The sequence below is a fragment of the Tupaia chinensis genome, unplaced genomic scaffold (assembly GCF_000334495.1).
Source record: "Tupaia chinensis unplaced genomic scaffold, TupChi_1.0 Scaffold000018_1, whole genome shotgun sequence".
Taxonomy (NCBI): domain Eukaryota; kingdom Metazoa; phylum Chordata; class Mammalia; order Scandentia; family Tupaiidae; genus Tupaia; species Tupaia belangeri.
The window spans coordinates 5,561,543-5,583,542 of NW_006159448.1; the positions used below are offsets into that span (position 1 = coordinate 5,561,543).

At 35.5% G+C, this 22,000-nt stretch overlaps 1 protein-coding gene across 2 annotated transcripts in view; it reads left to right on the forward strand.

Moving 5' to 3' along the window:
• The window catches only part of SPAG16 (sperm associated antigen 16), a 1,195,723-nt gene that overhangs the window by 40,934 nt on the left and 1,132,789 nt on the right, over nt 1–22,000 (forward strand). For both annotated transcript variants that reach the window (XM_006140101.1, XM_006140102.1), the window contains exons 6-7: nt 16,231–16,338; nt 21,006–21,123. In XM_006140101.1, coding sequence (XP_006140163.1) covers nt 16,231–16,338; nt 21,006–21,123 — 226 coding nt within the window. The remainder of the gene's footprint in view (nt 1–16,230; nt 16,339–21,005; nt 21,124–22,000) is intronic.

Sequence of the window (22,000 nt, forward strand, 5' to 3'; positions counted from 1 at the left end):
TTCTCTCTTGCATGTGCACATACATGCTCTAGTATAAATTAAAAAAATAAAGAATTAACTTGCCAGAGAGCACATTTGCTCACTAGAGAGAGACAGATAGAGAGCAAGAGAAAGAGAGGAGGAAAGTGTGTGTGTGGTCATGCCACCATACCCTCGCCTCCATTTCTCCATTCTCTCAGGATTTGGGGCGCACAGGCATACGTGCCTGGCATGGTTTTTGAATCAAGGACCAAGATAACGAGTGCCACTGGCCTTGTGGGATCTGAATTTCTTAATCTCTTTACCATGGGGAGACCCTAAAAAACGAATTAAATATTTAAGGAGGAGCTTTCTCTGTTAAAAAAATATTAGGTTGTTAGGAGAGTCACAACATATTTTCCATGTTTTTCTATGTAAAAATGACTCATGACTTTCCTGATGTCCCAATATTTGAGATATTCCTAAACTAAGATTAACAGAAGTACCATATAGGAGGAGGAAAATATTTCCAGATATTTGATAAAAAGTTTAAGAAACATGACTTTGCAGTGAAGGAAACATTTAAAATAAGCTCCCATGTTTTAAACAGGTGGTCATAAATAAAAGATAATTTGTATGATCATTTATTTAGTAATAGGTATTTACCAGAAGTGTTTTTGCAGGGTATACAAATTTCATATTATCTGTGAATATACTATCTGGAATTATACATTTTGCACTGTAGTCCACACTGATCCACAAGAATGTTGTGTTATTAGAGTTAGTGTACTCTGGTTCTGCTTCTCAGAAGTGATTTACACTGTTTGCCCAGATCCTTATTGTCACTTTGTGTAGACACCTGATGGATGCACTGGGAACTGACACTGCAGATTTTTCACAGTGCTGCCTGGCATCGTGATTCAGTTGCTGATCTCCTTTGAATTATTGCTTGAGTTTCCTAGTTTCCTTTTGAATAGCTACAGCCTCTTCATGCAATGAGTTTTGGCCCAGTGACATTAAATAATCATTGTTGATTACTGATTGTTTATTGACTATTATATTTAATAACTATAATCAAAATCATAGAAACTATTACCCATGTAAATGATTAATTTAATGTTAAAAGAAACCACTATTAAAACAGGTATCATTTAAATGAAAGGTCTCCTGTGTGTGTTTAGAAAATTTTAAGATTATAGTTTTAATGTCAGTGGTTTATGGTTATTTTTGAAATCAATCTCACTCAGTGTAATTTAAAATTTAGCAAATTTAAAACAAAATTTTTTTTTTTTGGGGGGGGAGAGGTTTTCGCTATAGGGCGTGTGCGCTCGCCAGACAGACAGAGAGAGACAGAGAGACAGAAAGCGAGAAATCCCCCCCCAGAGGGGATGATCACGCCGCAATCCCTTCTCCTCCATTCTCCTCTCGGGATCTTGGGCACGCATGCACACGCGCCCGGTGTGAGTTTTAAGCCACCGGGTCCGGGACGCGAACCGTGGTTGACTATGTGGGAGTCCAGCGACATAGCCATTACGCTAACTGCTGGTTCCAACAAAATATTATTTTTAAAATAACCTGACATGGCAAATCTGAAGGATAGCTGCTTTTCTCTTAGGAGATGCTTAATATTTGTTTTGTTACATGAATATTAAATGCTGTGTATGTTCATAGAACCTTTTGTTTCTATAATGTGTGCCTTTATGGGTTAGTTCTACTAATAGCTTTTTGTTTGTTTGTTTTAGAGAGATTTTGTCTATCAGGTGTGTGGGCTTGCTAGAGAGACAGAGAGACAGAAAGTGAGAAATCACCCCCCACCACCAGCGTGTGGCCATGCCACAATCCCTTCTTCTCCATTCTCCTATCAGGAGTTGGACACACATACATATGGACCTGGCATGAGTTTTAAGCCGCCAGGTCCAGGGCTTGAAGTAAATATGCCATCTACTGGTGCCTGATAACGTTCTTGGAAAATGGAGAATGACATTTTAAAGAAGTTCCCTAGGGTCAGCCAGAAGTGTGTAATGGTTAAGATGGCTGACTCACACAGGGCTGAATGTGTGGTTCCAGTCCTGGACTCAACAGCTTGAAAAACCCTCTGGATGTGTGTGCATGCATGCCCAAAATTCCAAAAGGAGAAATGGAGGAGAAGGGATTGTGGCATGACCAATCTCCATAGGGATTGCTCTCTCACTTTCTCTCTTTCTCTGTTTCTCTCTGGCAAATGCATTCGCCCTCTAGCGAATTTTTAAAGAAATTTACTAAAGTATATCAGTCATGCTACAAGCTTGCCACAAATCATAATGTTTCATCCCCAGGTTTTTTTTTTGTTTTTTTTTTTTAGAGTTTTTTGCTATAGGGGGTGTGCACTTACCAGAAGGACAGAGAGATAAAGAGGGACGGAAAGCGAGAAATCACCCCCCAGGGGGGATGGCCATGGCGCAATCCCTTCTCCTCCATTCTCCTTTCAAGATCTTGGGCACACATGCACAGCACCCGGCATGAGTTTAAGCCACCAGGTCCAGGACTTGAACCATGGTTGACTACATGGGAGTTCAGTGACATAGCCATTTCGCTAACTACTGGTCCCATCTCTCAGGTTTTTCAGTTTGACTTATGAGAATATTTTTCCAATAGCAATTATTAATAAGTATGAAATTCCTTTTATAAAATTTGGCCTTAAGTTTGCTTTCTTAGGATTATGACATTTCTTAAAACAAGATAATTTAGATGTAAAATTCTTCTTTACCAATAATTGATAGTTAATATGTAAAAAGTGTAAGGTTACAGATATGTCATATTTTGTCCTTGCTAATACTGGTAGCATTTAATGATTACAAATGATCTTCAGTGTGAAAAGACTATGTATGGATTTCAAAAATGTTTGTACCAAATAACCATGTTCCATTGACTTCATTTTTTTTGTTTTGTTTTGTTTTAGGTTTTTGTCATACGGCACCTGCACTTGCCAGAGAGAGACAGTGAGAGGGCGGGGGTGGGGGTGGGTGTAGCCATGCCCATCCCTTCTCCTCTTGGGATTCTGGGCACATGTCCACAAGTGTTTGGCATGATTTTCTAGTCACGGGCTTCGGAGCCTAACAATTGTAGGCAATGTGGGAATCCAGTGCCTTAATTACCATGCCACCTGCTGGCCCCTCCATCAACTTTTCAAAGGCCATTTGTATCTAGAAAATTTGAGAGAAATTATATAATTATAGTGTTAATTTTTATCTGGAGAAGAGCTGCCATGTAAAGAATATCGAACTTAGAGTTCAAATATTCTGACTTCTAATAGTTTGCCGTTAAATACTCAGTTTACTGACTTACTCCCAGTTTTTTATTATTAAACTGGGAATAATAACACATAATATTATGAATTACTAGGGAGTGATATGATAATTAAATGAGACAGTCTAGGTTAAAGAGCTATGTAAATCATAAAGTACTTTGAAGTGCCAGCTGTTATTGTCAATATCTCTAATGGTGTTATCCCTAGGGTATTTTTTTTAAAAATCATCACATTATTGATATTTTTGAAATTCAAGATTATAAAGCATGAAATTTAAGATTATAAAGCAATGAAAAGAGAAAATATTTCATTGGTATAATTAAATCGAGGAATTGTCTTTTTCTCTGTTGCAAGCATTGTAAATTTTTGTAAAGCAGAGGTATTTCCTATGCTTGCTACAAATGTAGATTATCTTCCAAAATATAAAACTTTGGAAATAATTGTTGGGGAAATATCCTTATAGATATTTTTAAGAAGAAAATGTGTCATTTACAAAAGATTTATAGTTATATTGAAGGTGAAAATAATTACATACTGGATACTGGAGAGGAATGATATAAGTAGTAGACTAACATGTTTCTTGGAAAAGGAGAATGTAACTTTAGTTTTTATTGAAATATAGGCCAATTATTACTTTAAATACAGAGGTCTAAAACTCAAGTACCCTGCTTTTCGCTTGCAGAGAATTGATGGTAGAAAGAAGACTAGAAAATATCACTTAGAATTTAATATCTTCACAGTTGAGACACTATTTCATAAGCCTGATTGACATGCCAAAAGAGTCACCTTGGTCTAAGGTTCATAAATAACTTATTATGAGTTTCATTAATTGGCAATCTGTTTGCTTGATCTTGTTTCCTATCTTGCCTGGTATTTTATGTCTTTTTCATATATTGTAGGTAATACAAATAGACTCGATTGGTGGTTACTCCTAAAAGCACCAATGTACTTGTACTTTGACATCCTATAGTGTGGCTTTCACCTCACCTTTTCTCAAATGACATTTTTGGATAACGAAAAACTTTGTCACCAAATATAGCACTTTTTTCCTATCTGTACATCCTGTTTTTCATTCCCCTCCATCCTCAGTTTCTGTGACCACATTGAGAAGTTCCTTTTCCTCTTGCTATCACTGTTGACACTAAGTCTAGTAAGATATTCACTGACCATTGTGAATATTGACCAATGTATCATGTTTCAGGTAGTGAGAAGTGTTATGAAGGAATGTAACATGGCTACAGGGGACTGAGATCAGTGGGGGTGCTGTTCTATATAGCATGGTGGGAAAATCATCTCAGATATCTGAAGAGACTGAGGGAGAAGGTCATGTGTAAACAAGGAAACTCAAATCTATGGAAGCAAAGAGTGAATTATGGCTGTCAGGAGAGGCTGACAGGAAACGGAAATGGTGTTACTAATTAAGTGGCTTAAAGTTTTAGTTAAACAAGAGGAAAAAGTCCTACATATCTGTTGTACAGTATTGTACTTATAGTCAACAAAAATGTATTGTACACAGGAAAATAATTTAAAAATATTTAACGTTTTTTATTTTTAATTAAAATTTTTTAGAGAGAGATTTTTGCTATAGGATGTATGCACTTGCTGGAGAAACAGAGAGAGACAGAGAGATAGAAAGTGAAAAATCACTCCCTGGGGGATGGCCATGCCACAGTCCCTTCTCTTCTATTCTCTTCTTGGGACTTTGGGCACGACTGCACATGCACCTGGCATGAGTTTTAAGCCACTGAGTCCAGCACTCGAACCACAGTTGAGTATGTGGGAGTCCAGCAACGTAACCATTATGCCATCTGCTGTTCCCTAAATTTTAATATTGTTAGGTTTTTGCCATAGAGTGTGTACTGTCACTGAAAAGAGATAGAGAGAGGGAAAGTGAGAAGTCACCTTCCCTGGGGAATGGCCACACTGCAATCCCTTCTTCATTCTCCTCTTGGGAGTTTGGGCATACACATACATGTGTCTGGCATGATTTTTAAAGCTGCCAGATCTGGAATTTCTGGATAAAGGGGAACTTTATAAGAAATTGCCAATGCACTTGCTAGCATTCAAGTTGGGCCATTTTATTTTCACAATATTACAATATGAGAATTCCAATTGTGTTACACAGTCATCAACATTGTGTATTCTTAGTCTTTTTATTATTAAAATGATTTTTAGTTTGAAATTTTTTGCTAGAGGGTACCTGTATTTATCAGAGAGAGGCAGAGAGACAGGGAGACAGAGAGAGGAAGAGGAGAGAGCACTCTCCATGTGGAATGGTCACACTGTTATCCCTTCTCCTCCACTGCTCCCTCCATGTGAGATTCTGGGCATGAATGCACAGACACCCAGCATGTTTCTCAAGTTGCCATGTCCATGACTTGAACCATGTGGCAAGTGATATCTGGCTGCCTTAATCACCAGGTCATGGAGCTGGCTGTTAGTCTTTGAAATTTTATGTATAGTAGTAGTTCGGAAGTGACATTTTAATTTTTTTGTATACATTTTTCTGATTACATTATATACATTTTTCTGATAATTGATGTTGACAACTGTATTTGTGCCTATTGGCTATTATCCTTCTTTCTGTATGTTTAATTCTTTTCCCATTTTTGATTGAATTTTTTTGTCTTATTTTTGAATTGTAGGAGTTCTTTGCCTTTTCTAAATATAAATTTTTTGTCAGAATATTAAGAGTATTTTCTCCAAATCTATGGCATGCCTTTAATTTTTTACTGGTTTCTTTCAATTAACTCTATAATTAATCTTTTTTATAGTATCACTTTTGAAATTTTATCTAACATAGCATTGCCTGCCCATAAGTCACTGAGCTATTCGCCTGTGTTTTCTTCTAAAATCTGTAAAGATTTAGGATTTTTATTTCAGCATATGAACTGACCTTAATATTTTGTATGTAGTATGAGGTAGGATATAAAAGATATTTAAATTTATATGTACATACACATATATATTTTTTTCTGTAGGCGTATCCAACTGTTCCAGTACCATTTCTTAAAAAAAAAACCTGAAAACTTTTCTTCAAATCTCATTAAATTTCTTTAACTCATTTGATCCCATAAATGTGGGTCTATTTTTGGGCTCTAGTCTGTCCCATTCATCTGTTTATCTTTATACCAATACTATACTATTACTTATTGTAATTTATGTAAGTCCTAAAGTCAGGCAGGTTTACTCCTCCAATTTTGTTCTCTTTCAAGATAGTTTAGCTATTCTAGATTCTTTATATTTCCATATACATTTCTTTCTTTTTTTTTTTTTTTTTGGAGAGGTTTTTTGCTATCGGGCACATGTGTTTGCCCGACAGAGAGAGACAGAGAGATAGAAAGCGAGAAATCACCCCCCAGGGGCCATGACCATGCCACAGTCCCTTCTCCCCCATTCTCCTCTCGGGATTCTGGGCACGCATGCACACGCGCCCAGCATGAGTCTAAGCCACCAGGTCCGGGACTCGAACCACGATTGACTACGTGGGAGTCCAGCAACATAGCCTTTACGCTAACTGCTGGTCCCTTTCCATATAAATTTTAGAATCACTTTGCCAATTTCCATAGAATCACATGGATGAGATTAGGGTTGGGATTAAGCTGAATATGTAGCTTGATTTGTAAAGACTGTGTGTGTGTGTGTGTGTGTGTGTGTGTATGTATGTGTACATATATGAATTTGTTTTAGAGGAAAAAGGGTTCATATCTTCATAAGTTTTAGTCTTTTATTTACATAGCATATTTATTGATTTAGGGTATCTTCAATACTATGTCTTTATAAAGGAGCTTGAAATTTAGGCCCTTCATATCTAATTATATAATGTTTTATTTTGTTATTGCATTGTAAGCTCCATATAATAGGGATTGTGTCACTCTAGTGATGGAGTCAGTAAAGTGAACTGCAGTATTGGAAGCTGCATGGCTGACTTGGGTTCAGTTCCTTGGATAGGCTCGAAAACACTGGGGGCATGTGCATGTGCATGTGCCAGCATCCTGATGTGCTAGAGAGCTGGGGAAATGAGTTTGTGGTATGACAGTACCCTGTCCATGTGTGTCTCTCATGTGCGCACAAGTGCTCTTTGTCATGAGTAACATAAGTAATTGTATTTTAAAAATATAAGTAGGACTATTCATTTATATTTTTAGGGCCCATTACTGTGCCTAATACATAGTAGGAGCTTAAGTGATTCTGTGTTTTTAATATTTCATCTCTTCAGTTAAACTTTTAATACATTTTAGAGTGGTTAAACAATAATTTTTGCCCCTTCACTAGCATTCCATTGGCGTAGGCATCACTTTTTATGATGGAAATTTGAACAACTTTTTACCAAGCTCAGTTTTCCCATATCTAGGGTAATGTCTTCCTTTGCCTTGCTTTTTATTTTTATTTTTTATTTCTTTTTAGTTTTTGCTGTACAGTGCATGTACTCATGAGAGAGAGAGAAGAGAGATGGGAGTGAGGAGGTGGGGAGGAGGGAGAGTGAGAAATCAGTCCTCAGGGGAGATGGTCATGCTGCAGTCCTTTGTCCTCTGTTCCCCTCTTGGGATTCTGGACACTCAAGCACATACACTCAGAGTATTTTCAAAGTTGCCAGGTTCAGGACTTGAACCTCACACTTGGCTGTGTAGGATTCAGCTGCGTTAGCTGCCATGCCTCTTGGCTGGCCCTTTTTACTTCACTTTTACATAAGGGAAATGTAAGGCAGACCAGAAAGGATTTATTGAGAGCCATAAAGATTTGGCAGAAAATCATACTGATTGGGATTATTAACTGGAATATAGAAAAGTGCCATTTAAAAAATAGTGAAATACTTTATTTTACCTTCTGCCAAAAAAATATAAGACAAGAGAGCTAAAATTAAATGGCAATTAATATTGAAGCAAAATTAGGTGTTTTAATAGGGGCCTGGATTTCACTGAGAAAGTTTGCTTGTATAAAAGGTCAAAGAGTCCCCAGCTTTTGTGAAGATCCATTTAATTTAATGACTTTCAGAAACAAACACTGTGAAAATAAAGATAATAATGAGGCCCATAAAATTTCATGCTTTAGTGTTTAGGTAATTGCTTGTTAAATTAAGAGGTATTTTTCCTGGACATGGGTATATCCTTTCTGGTTTTGGTTAAAAATATAATGAAAATTTTCCTTTAATTTGGTTGAATTCCACTTTGGCATTCCAGAAATTACTCCAATATTAATTTTAGTGGGTTAAATTAGTTCATTTACAACCAATTCAAGACAATGAAATATTTGATAACATGCAATTATTGTTATCAGAATTATTTTGTCTCGTTTGTACATGGAAAAAATATGGTATTCTGATTGGTGCAGGTAAAGGAAAAATGCTTATATGCTTTATTTTGCCAAATTCTGATGACAGAATAGCTGTCATTATTATCGTTCTAAGATGCTTACTTAGCACTTTCAATTAAATTTATTTCACCAGGGACATTTACTTGAAAATATATTTTTGTAGAGCATACTATTAAATCACATTTATACTATGTTGAAAAATGAGTTTTGAGGGCAATATTTCTATAGTATGAAGAGACTGTGTCTGTATTTTTTGAGAAATTTTTGCTGTAGGATATGTGTGCTTGTTGCAGAGACAGAGAAGCAGAAAAACAAGAAATTACTCCCTTGAAACACGGCCACACTGTAATCCCTTCTCCTCCATTCTCTTCTTGGAATTTGGGCATATACACACACATACCTGGTGTGTTTTAAGCCACCAGGTCTGGGATTCAAACTGTGGTTGACTTCATGGATGTTCAGTGATGTAACCATTATGCCATCTGCTGGTTCTGAGACTGTAAGTGTCTGAATATTGTATACTTGAGTTATAGTCTTTGATGTGCCGATTTCCTGGAATGGGAAGGTTAAGTAGTCATTATACTATCTCATTAAGACAATGCATGTGTGAATTATGTTCTTTATGACATACAAATTTAAATAGAATGTTTCACTGAATAACTCTTATTTCATCATTTTTGAAACAGAATGCCTGTATTTGCTGTTTGTGTAAGTAGGGCTTTTTTAAAATAGAAAGATAAATAATGTGATAAAAATACTATGTAGCTTAAAATATTAATTGATCATATAAATATTTAAGCTCTATTCTTTAGTACAACTTTGATTTTCCTTTTGTTAAGTAGATGGGCAACAGGAAGGTCATAATAGGAGAAGCATCACCATGAAATGAATTTAAATTGTTTTACTGAGTCGACTTCATTTGTGCAAACAGAAAGCAAGTCCCTGAAAACCAATTTAATGGTCAGAAAAACTTTAAGGTCTAATACTTCAATCAATTCCTATGCTTTCTTTCCTGGGATGAGCACAAATAGGCTTCTAAATGTATATTAAAAAAATGAGTTGATGCAATGCTGCACATTTGTGGTTCTGCTTTAGAAACTTTTTAGTACTATTTTTAAAAGCATTTTTAACCCATTGTGGGTCTACACTTCAGATATGATAAATAAAACATAAGTTCACTTATATAATTTGTCAACTTATTGAAAGTAAGACAATTTTAGTAGACTGAAAATAGATGTTCATAATGTTTATCCATTATTTTAAAAAAAATTTTTGCTATAGGGCACATGCCCTCGCCAAAGAGACAGAGAGAGACAGAGGGAGAGAAAGCAAGAAATCACCCCTACCCCCAAGGAGTATGGCCATGCTCTAATCCTTTCTCCTCCATTCTCCTGTCAGAATTTTGGGCACACACATACATATGCCTGGTGTGTTTTAAGCCACAGGATCTTGGACTTGAACGTGGTCGATTACATGGGAGTCCAACAATGTAACCCATATGGCATCTGCTAAAGTTTACATTTTTAAAAAAAGATTCCAGTGTTTCTAATAATCACATATCAAAATATTTGATTGATTAGAAGATATGTAACTACTTATTGGCATGCCCCAATTTAAGGAAGATAAATCTAGCTGTTAAAAGAATTGCATATAGGGACTAGCAGGTGACATGGTGGGTAAGGTGATGTATTTCCTCATGGCTGACTACTGTTTGAGTCTTGAACCCGCTGGCTTGAAAATCATGTAAGGCACCTATGTTTATATACCAAGTCCTGAGAGGAGAATGTGTTGTGGTGTGGACATACCCCTGGGGGTTGATTTCTCACTTTCCTTCTTACTGTCTCTCTTGGTCTTCTCCTGTGAACACATGTGCTGTGTGGCAAAAACCTAAAAATAAACAAACAAACAAAAGAATGGGATATATCCCATCTACTATGATAAATAGGAATAGTAATGTGGTAATGATAATGACGATGACAGTTACAGTAAGCATTTATTGAGTATTGTCTATGTGTAAGATAGTATGTAATCCACTTTACTAAAATATTTAACTGAATTTACTTTAATGCCCATTTTATGCCCATTTTACAGGTGCTAAATTTGATAATTATAGATTGCATAGCTTCAAGGTCACATTGCTATGAAGACTTTTCTGTATTAAATATAGTCTTATTATCATACTAGGATGAATTAATTGGACCTATTAGCTGATTATTTATGGAGACATAATTTGGAAATGTTTCTAGTTCTCAAAACAAATATATTATTTTTGAGATCAACTCTCATTCAACCTGAGACATTTTTAGAGCTAAATTGTTTTGATAGGGCTGTCAGGGTATTTTGTAAAAATTATTTTAAATAGGAGCTTAAAATCAGTGTTCTAAGATCTTATTTATTGTCTTTTTTTTTCAAAGATTTTAATGGATTCATTGTTTCTTATTGAGAACATTTATGCCTTTTAAAAAACAGTATTTGCCCACACTTCTAATGGAAAATGAGATCGTTTTCAAAATGAGCAGAATTCAGTTGAGGTTCTTGTATTTTCACAACAGAGTTTCAACCAAACCATTTATTTTTTTATTCACTCTACTTAAACTCTGTCTTCCTTTTTGCTGTTTGCTAGGTTGATAGAAATAGCAGGGAGTTTCTGTCTTTTTTGGTCCATCTTTACCCTAGGGAAATCTTATGTGCCTGAGCCTTGTGGCCAGGACTTTTTCAGAGTTCCTGACACTTTTTTTTTTTTTAACCAAGAAAATGACCAATTTAATGCTAGGGACAAGTATCAGTAACAATGTTGGATGTTAACTTCCAGGATTTAAATGGAAAGATTGGACCACAGCAACACTGCATATTCAACAGAAGAGAGTTTGAACATAAGACTGAATAGGCAAAATAGAATTTTATGACTTTTGAGAAAAACACTACTGATTTATTTTTTTTACTATGCTTTGTTTTGCCAATTTAAACATTTTACTTTCTTTTCTTTTCTTTCTTTTTTTTTTTTTTTAAGCCTGACTCTTCTTGCCTCCTCCATGTTGCAACCAAATTCTATCTAGTATCTGCAGTTGGTGTGGTGGGAATTTCACATCTTTACTCCAGGAGCAGGAGAATTTTCCTCAGAATGATGGAATATTACTCTTGAGATGGTTTCCTCATCTGTCAGCAGTGGGAGGGAGTTCCTTTTACTCTTCTCCCCCCACCCCAGGAATGTCTTTGCCTGTGCCTTGCATGCTGCTCTTATCCCAGGGTTCTCTGAATGCTTTGTGCCTTTTCCCCAACATCTGCTGGTCATCTCCTACATGCCATCTACATCTGAGAGCTCTTTATGGTCTGCCCTGCCCCGAGTCTTTTTCCTGAACACTCAGAAGAAACTGGTGGGAAAGAACTTGGAAAAGACTCCCCCTTCTTGTCAGGTACCGTCAGTTATTGTAGACTGACATACTAACCCTCACTTGACCTCACTAGTTATTTACAATTTTAGGTGATTTCTGATATTCCTTCCCTTCTGCTTGGCCACAGTCTGTATTCCTATTTTCACTTAAAGTAACGTATTGGTATTATGATTTCGTGTTACTAGGTTGCCTTTCACTCTCTGGTAGGTTCAAGAAAAGGATATAATTTTGTTGTTTATTTGGCTTTTTTGTTGTTAGAGTGGCACAATATTCTTTGCATCCTAATTAGAATTAGGAATTCATTTTAAATTATAAACCTAGTAGTTAAAAATTATATTTTTAATTAGTAGTACAGATAAATGGTTAGAACTAGAAGTTAGAAATATTTTGAGAACAGGGAAACTATTCAAACAACAGAATGCAGAATCATCTGATGGCAAAAAAGTCTTGTCACAAACATAATGGGCTATTTCTGAAAGATCTCACTTTAAATTTGATAGGGAAGATTGTATTCCTAATCTGTCCATAATCTAAAACCTAAAAAATGGTATTTTTTCTTATTGTGAATGTAGGCCTTGTTGTTGAGATGATAGTTATCTTAAACTCTGATATCTTTGTTGTTAACAGTGAATATATGAAACTCTTACACTAGCAGTGAAAAACTAACTATACATATTTGAGAGAAAATTATCATTAATTTTTGTTTTTATACAGAAGCAATACAGTACCACAAAAATTCTTTGCATTTTAAAATACTTTATTTCTTCTGAGAGAGAATAAAAGACAAAGACAGGCACCCCCAATAGCATCTTCTTACCATAATGCATCCCTAATCTCAGCCAGTCTGGACCACATGCAATCATGCTAACTACATGCTCAGGGAGGTCCTGGGATTTCCCATTTTGGTACAGTTGTGTTACCACTGTAGCACCACCTCATCTCAACAAAGTAATTATTGTAGTATTTTTGTCATACAGAGGATTCCATCCATTCACTGTACTTTTCTGAGTTGTACTACATGCTAGTACACATTTTTAATGTTGTCTGTCTTTTGTGCTTTTCCTGTAAGTTTACTATTAAAATACATTAAACCATTAAAAAATGAAACAGTTGAGGGGCCAGTGGGTGGTGTGTGGTTAAGGCACTGATACCAAATGGCCATCACTGCTGTTTGAGTTTTGGATCCAGCGGGTTGAAAAAACATGTAGGACGTGTGTGTGCATGCCTGAAATCCCAAGAAGAATCTAGAGAAGGGACTGTGGAATGGCCATCCTCCTGGGGGCGGGGGCGATTTCTCATTTTCCTTTTCTGGCTCTGTCTCTCATGAATGCATGTACTCTATGGCAAAATAAAGAAACAAACAAACAAATATAATAAAATAGTTGACTCTTCATTCAGTATCATTGCCAATAGTATTTTAGAAAATAAGTGTTCAATAATAGGGAAATAAAATTATGATCCATTATATAGGAAGTTGGGCTATCACTGCTTGGGTCCTAGAAAATATATGTAGACAGAGGGTAAAGTGCCAATATTAATCAAATGCATTAAACAGTGTCTGCTAAAATACTCCAAAGATATTCTGGACCAATAGTTAATTGCTATTAACATCATTTTAATTCTATATTCAGTGAAAGCATGGACATTAGTGACTTTATATTTCAGTGATTATTGTTTGCTAGAAATCCCATCTGGAAAGGCATTTCAGTTGTAAATGTCTTGATGGTTAAATATAAAAGAAAGCTTTTAAAGAAGTAGTGTTATGTTTTTGTTTTTGTTTTGTTCTTCAAGTAAATAAAAAAAAAAAAACTGTATGCACAGATGACAAGCCAAGTCTATGACATGGAAACTCTTAAGACTGGTAGTTTGCTTTAAGGTCATTGCATACTATGACCATCTCAGCGTTCTTTACTGAGTATGTGAAAAATTACATATACAATATAAAGTATAGGTATATTCTGACCTTAAACATTACACTGAATAATTATTGCAACAATTTCCAGTATTTAATATGTAACAATTTGGAAGGGACCTGTCAGTATTATGTGGTGAGTTTATATCTCCTTGTGACTCATGAGATAAGCTCTTCTGCTTCCTGTAGAGTGATGGTCAGCTCTCTCTCCCATGCCCCACACATCCCACCCTCCATCTGCACCAAGGATGGATTGTGGTAGGGATTAATTTGGATGTGAGGAGGGGCAGAACCTGAATTGTTGAGGATTGTGATTCACCCTCTTTGGAGTGTGTGCTGTTTCCTACTGGCCTTCTGAGAATCATCAGTAGAATACTGACGTATAGCTGAGGAGCAAAGAGATAATTTCCTTAGTATACCAACTAGTTACTCTCCATTTTTTCTTTAGTGTGAGTATATCCATTGGTGGCAGTGGAGGGCTTTCCACTTCTAAATAACATATTTAGGACATTCATGAGAAGTCTTAAGTTGCGATAGCTCCTTTTGGAAGAGGAGTGAAATATGGAAACACGTTATATGGGCAAAGATGCTATTAGATATGTGATCCATTTTGTACAATGATCCTGCAGCTTTTGGTTGGTTATGTTTATCCCTTTGTTCAAGTTCTGTCTTTTTGGAGCAATACTGAACAAGTCTTTCATTTTTTGTGGGACAATTTCCTGAATGTTTGAAGTTGTTTGTTGTATCTTTAAGATAAGACACCCACAATTCATTTGTTTAATAAATATTTCATTAAATTCAGCGTTTAAAACACTTGTGTTAACTACTTGAGTTTTTTGAGATACTTCAAGAAAATGAGATATAATACTAAAAGATTAGTATATCTTAGCTTAGTTGAGAAATTTGTGACTTTCAAATTCATGGTTTACTTCTCAGCTTTTTCTTTATGGAGTAAAATAAAAGATATATACACACAAAGTGTTAAAACCTAGAGGGAATAAATTCGATGTTTATCTAATCATTTACATATTCCTCATGATTTTTGAAGTCTGAATATTTGAGTCAATCATTTCTTACACCTGTAAGATTATTTGCATAGAAATGAAACAGGGTTAGATGGCGGGAGTTAGCTGTGAATATTGGGAGTTACTTGATCATTGTTGTTTTACATATGATAAAAATTACAAAATTGGCAGTAAAATAAAGAACAATACAGATCATCCAAAAGAAAAGTGGTAGATGGCATGGGAATATGGGGAAAGAAACTCAAAAGACTGGGTCAGCAGCATGTTGCCAGGCACTACGGATACTTGATTGTGAAGTGAGAAATCATGAAGTGAGAAATCGTGCCAATCAGCATATGCTCTATCAGGAGCCTGAAAACCTAACTTCATCCCACAGACTTCTTTGGTAACATCCCAGACACTGCTCCTTACTGATTGCTCTGACACAGCCTAACGCATAAATCTGTTGTTGTGCATTTATTTTTTGTAAATCTAAAGTTTGAAATATTATGACATAGAGAAGCAGATTTTTTCCACTCTGCTCCTAATGCGAGATGTCAGTCTTCTAATTCAGTCCATTTTTTCAGAATGTGAGCGTCTCAGTGTAGTCCAAGTCTGTTACAGAACTATTGTTTCATTATAATTTTTGTTTTATATTATATGTTGAAATCAATTTATACTATGTAGATGAATGAAATATTCTCATTAACATAGTACATAGATTTAGCAAGGATGCTATTGCTTATTATATGCCAGGTGGTGGCAGAAGATATATACAGTTGAAGAGTTCATCTATATTACAACACTAATATGGAAGACTTTTTTCATTAGGCTATCATTTCCAGTAATCTGATATACTGGTGGTATATATTTCTTATATGGATTACCAGCATTACATCTGATTTTTCCAGAAATTATATGCTTTCTTTTCCCAGTTATCAGAACTACATAATCCAGTTTATATTCTTTTAAGCTTATATTCTAGGATGTCAGAATTAAATTCCATAAAGTATTTTCCATTATTTTTATTATAAATTATCCCATTTTATATGTATTTCAATTTTGTAAGCTGAACAAATTACCTTTAGAAGTAGATGGATTAGAAGTTATTCCAGAAGCATACTTTTAATTTTCATTTACTTAAATGTTCATGAATCATACTTTTGAAGCTATAGGGTTTGCTCTTTTATAAACCTTATGACTCCTATACAAATTATGTTGGATGTGATCCTTCAATGAGAATTATGATGGAATCTTTGTTTCCCCAATTACCTTTAGAATTTCTCAGCACTGAATTTAATAGCAGACTAAATAATGTTTCATAAAGGAATTAGCAGTGATTTTAAAATTATTATTTTTTTTCAGCAAAGCTAGAGAAGATCTGCTGAAAACTCAGAAAGAACGTGATTTTCATCGGATGCATCATAAGCGAATAGTCCAGGAAAAAAACAAATTAATTAATGACCTCAAAGGGTAAGCTGCTCATATTCTTTGGGCAGATTTATTATTTAATTAGTGCTGAGTAACTTGGTTATGGCAGAAGGTTTTAGACAAAATTATTCATTCAACATTTATTGAGTAGCTACTGTGAGCCAGATACTATAGCATGCCTTTAAAATACAAAGATGAGTAATTTTGGCTCTTGTTTTCAAGAATTTCAGAGAATATTGGGGTGTGAGATGAGGGTCGAGTTAAAAAGAAAATGTGAAAACATTCCACATTGTTGCTATGCCAGCCTATAGGGCAGTCATCCCAATAAGATTGGATGTGAGAGGACTCAAGGAGCTATTTCCAGATGAAATGAATTCTACATTATAGTGGAGCAGTGGGGTCAGCAGTGTGCTCTTGAAGGATATACATTCAGTGTCAAGGCACCAAGTCATGAAGGAGCATACTATGGTCACCAGCTTGTAAGCATAGACACCAAAGTGCAGGTGTCGCTTTGCAGGAGGTCCATCTTAAATGACCTTAGATTTATGGTAAGGCTTTTAGAAATTATTTTGTGGACATTATTCAGACTTACTTTCTCTCCCTCCTCCCTCTCCTCCCCTAAAAAGCATTCTACTTGCAATAAAAAATTCACTGATTAGGCTTAGTAGGATTAAATGTTGCAAGTGGAAAAATAAGCAAACATAAAGACAGGAAAACAGAAAATAAGCAAACTGAAGCACAAAGAGAAAAAAGCTGGAAAGCAATGTTGGAGCTTCAGGGAAAAAAGGCTGGGGGAGAAAAGAAAAAGAAGGAATAACCAGAACCCTTGGGACAGTATCAAGTAGTCTAGCATGTGTGTATTTAGAGTCCTAAATTACAGATAAAATAGAGTGGGGTAGTGGGGTCAGCAGAGTGCTCTTGGCAGATAGTGCATCCTCTTTCAAGGTACCAAGTTACTTAAAGGCCAGAATGGCCTTCCCCATTCTGCAAGCTTACTCCAGCTGCTAAGTATATTAATTCACATTAGGCACTTGGGAACAGTGGAATTGATCACTGGGTCACTACATGAACCAAATAAATGAACAGTGATCCAGATTTCACACAGGACTCTCCTTATTTCCTGGTCCCTATAGACTCACATTCTAACAGAGGGTTCATGATGTTTCTAGAGTTCAATGACTACTCCTTAAATGTCTTTTTCCCAGTGTATAGTGTCAAGTAAATGTTCATAAGTAATTTTTGTGAAAGAATTGAGGCTGTCAGAACAATTTATAATTGCTCTGATGTGTAGCTTCCTTTACTGTCTGTCTGGATAGCTCAGGTATTTCTAGTTTGCTGAGTAGTTGTCACTTTTTCTAGGTCTCTAAGAGCCATCCTAGCAGCAAATTTACCATATCCAGGGGAGTTCTTGCTAAGGTGTTAAATACATTGACTCATGAAAGTGCCTCAAGATCAATGAAAGTTTATTCAGTATTATATTCCAGCTCTATCAAGTACCTCAAAATCCAGTCTCTGGGGATCTCCGTTTCCTCCCAGTGCATGTGAACTAATTCTTGCAGTGGTTTAGATATACAGGCACTTTTCTCCCTTATCAATCATTAACTTATCACTCAGGAAAGGAGATAGGGGCTTGTCTGGGTGAAGTGGGGGGCAGCATCTATTCCCTTGTGCCAAAGAGGCCTCTGCAGGCCTTACAGTACAGCAGAAGTGTTAGCTCTGTTTAGGATGGGGGGCACCTCTGTATGCCCATAGGGCCTGAGGAGAGCGGCCATAGACTCAACATCCTCAGGGGTATCCTGAGAACCAGAGAAAAAGAGGGGCCATTTTATATTACTAAAAGGAATCAGGAAGATATAGTATAATATTAAAAAGTATGCTAATATAAAAGATTTAAAATACATAAAGCAAAACCTGGTAAAACTGGTAAAACTGAAAGAAAAAATAGTTTCACAATTATAATGGGAGATTTTAACACTCCTATTAAAGTAGTTATAAGAAAATGTTGGCACCAATTCTCTTACTCTATAAAACATTACTTTCCATTGATTGAATATAATTAGCATTTCTTTAATTCTACTTTAGATTTTTTAGGTGCACATAGAATGTTTACCAAAATAAATCATGGGCTGAGTTATATGAAAACAGGTCTCTAAAAATTTCAAAGAATAAATGTCATACAAAGAATGTTTTCTAACCACAAACAAATTAAATCAGAAACCAGTGACAAAATTCATATTTAGAAATTTTCCAAATATTCAGAAATTAATATGTTTCAAATAATCTATGAGTCAAAGAAGGAAATTAGAAAATTTTGAACTGAATAATTGAAATTGTAGCGTAACGAAACTTGTGGGATGCAGCCAAAGCAGTTTCAACTGAAATTGATGGCTTCAAATGCTTAGATGAGAAAAGGTTTTAAAAGTAATGATGTAATTATTTTTCCTCTTAGTTTCACTAAGCAGGGTGTGTGCACATACTAGAGAAAGGCATTGTAAAAGAGAGAGAGAGAGTTAGAAAGTGAGAAATCACCCCTCAGGAGGATGGCCATGCCACAATCCCTTCTCCTTTCTCCTCTTGGGATTTTGAGCACTCCCATACATGCACCCAGCATATTTTTCAAGCTGCCAGGTTTGGGACTTGAACCATGTGGGATACAACTACCTTAACCACCATACCACCAACTGGCCCAATGATGTAATCTTTTATCTTAGAAGACTATAAAAGAACAAATTACCTTTAAGGAAAAAAGGTATGACATGAAAATTAAAGAAAAAATAGCAAAGAAGAAGATCAACCAAATCAGATATTGGTATTGGAAAATGTAAAATTGATAAATTTGCTAATAAAGTTAATAAACTCTAGTTAGACTGATCATTATTAAATGTTGGCAAGGAGGTAGAATAAGCAGGACTAGAAGTATAAATTACAAACCAGATATTCAACTCCTAGGAATTTACTTAAAAGAAATGAAAGTATATGACCAAAATAGATCTTATATGACTTGCCTAAAAGTGTTCACAACCGCCTTATTCATGATAGCCCAAACTGAAGAGAAGTCAGATTTCTATCACTAGAAATTGGATAAACACTTCATAGAATACACATATGAAGAAATACAATAAAAAGGAATGAAGTACTAATATATAAGACAACATGGAATAAACTAGAAAACATTACTATGCTCAGAAAAAAAAAAGGTTTCAAGAGAGATTGTGTTCTAGGATACCAAATATATGAAGTTGTAGGATCCTCTGAAATTTTAGAATTACTCTGCATTCTAATAAACATATGGACTACAGGGGTGGGTGGGCATATTACTTAAAACTTTGAACTGTTAATATTTAAGATCTATGTATTTTACTCTATGTAACATTTTGATAAGGTGTAAAAAATTTTTGAAGGCATTTACAAATAAAACAGATTTTTAAGGTGTTTATACTATATGCTGATATGCTGAATTGAACTATTTCTTTCATGAGATATCAAAATATTTTTATAATTTTTAATTTTTTTCTTTTTTTTTTAGGTTTCTGCCATGGGTACAGACACACACATGTTCAGCATTATTTTCAAGCCTCCAGGTCCAGGATTTGAACTGTGGTTAACCATGTGGGAGTCCAGTACCATAGCCACTATGCCACCTGCTGGCTCTCCTTTTTCTTTGGAATTTTGCAATAGGGCATGTGCACTTGCTGAGGAGAGACAGAGAGTGGGAAAGTGAATAATCACTCACCAGGAGGGATGTCCACATAGCAGCCCCTTCTCCATTTTCTCTGGGCATTTTGGGCACGAATGTTCAGGTCCTGACATACTTTTCAAATTATCAGGTCCAGGGTTCAACCATTGGCAGCCATGTGAGAGTACAGTGCCTTAACCACTATACCACCTGCTGGGCAGTAATGTAAGGTTTTGTTAATGTAAGGTTTAATATATGATTAAAATAGTGCTTAGCAGGTGGCATAGTAGTTAAAAGTGCTGGACTCTCACATGGCCAACTATGGTTCAGGTCCTGGACCTGGCAGCTTGAAACATACACCCAGCCTATGTGTCCAAAATCCTGAGAGGACAACTGAGGGATTGGGCCTGGCCCGCCCCCCCCCCCCCGGGGGGGGGGGTGATTTCTTACTTTCAGGGCTAGCAGGTGACATGGTGGTTAAGGGTGCTGGACTCCCACATGGCCGACAGTGATTCGAGTCCTGGACCTGTTGCCTTGCTTTCTCACTTTCCTTCTCTCTCTATCTTCCTCTCTGGTCAAATTAAAATAAATAAGAAAAGTTTAATAAAATAATTATTTAAAAAATTAAAGTTGTTAATGTAAGACTTTCAAGACTGTCCTTCAGTTTAATTTATGTGAATGACATTCTGTTTACCATTCCTTATTTGTGGCCTTTTCTTTTTGAATTTTGATGCTTAATTGATTAAAGGAACTATATTTTTGTTTTTAGTCTCAAAGAATGACACAATCTTCTGAACACATACTTAAATACAGCAGAATTTGCTAGTATGTGAATTTCTCCTCACCTTGTACCTTCAACTTGCCTGCTCAATAATATTTCATGTGCTTCCTTGCTCTGGTGCATTGACCTTTATATGGTTATTCATTCTTATTTCAAAGCAAAAAAAAAAATTAAAGATTCAGCTGCTACTTGGAAATCACTGGTTTAACTCAGTTACCCTTTAAGATGTGACTGGCCTTTTATTTTTCATAGGTTGAAGTTACATTATGCATCTTATGAACCAACTATAAGGGTGTTACATGAGAAGCACCACAGTTTACTGAAGCAGAAAATGCTGACCACCTTGGAAAGAGACAGAGCAATTGGGAAGGTAAAAAGACAATCAAACCTACTTCCAAATGATTTTTAAAATCTTTTTTCTTGTACCCTAAGTAGAATTATTAGCTTTGTTTCTGAGAAAAATTTTAAAATATTTTTCACCAATTTTCATGTAAAAAAGATTAATTTGAAACCATTTGGAACTATTATTTTATCCATTTTAAAGTCTTTGAAGAATGTAATAAAATTAAATATTTAATTTAAACAGATTCACAGAGTATTAAAGTATCATTAGGAGAAAACAATTCAGCCATTGTGATCAAACTTGGATTTAAATAACTTTGACAGTTCTAAACATGGATATTACGCAAGTTACTTAAAACAGAGCTCAGATTTCTCATATATAAAATGTAGCCACAAAGATTTAGCTTTTAAGATTATTCTGAAACTTCTTTGAGAAAACTAATAAAACTCCCTATCATTTTCCCTTAAATAATTGACATACTTAGTTACAGGCTGATTTTTTTTGTCATTTTTACTTTTCCATTCCTTTTCTTTTTTTCTTTAAAGAATTATTTAACTTTCCACAGTTGTTCAATTCATTCATCTGTTCGTGGGCATTTGGGTTGGTTCCATGTCTTAACAATTGTGAATAGTGCCGCAATAAACATCAATGTGCAAACACTTTTTTGATTAAGAATTCTTCTGCCCTTTGGGTAGATACCAAGGAGTGAAATTGCTGGATCATATGGTAGTTCTATTTGCAGATTTTTGAGGAATCTCCAAATTGTTCTCCATAGTGGCTGGACCACTTTACATTCCCACAAGCAATGTAAGAGAGTTCCCCTTTCATCACACCCCTGCCAGCACTTACCACTTTTTTTTTTTTTTTTTAATTTTATTCATTCTGCCTGCTGTTGGGGGGTTCT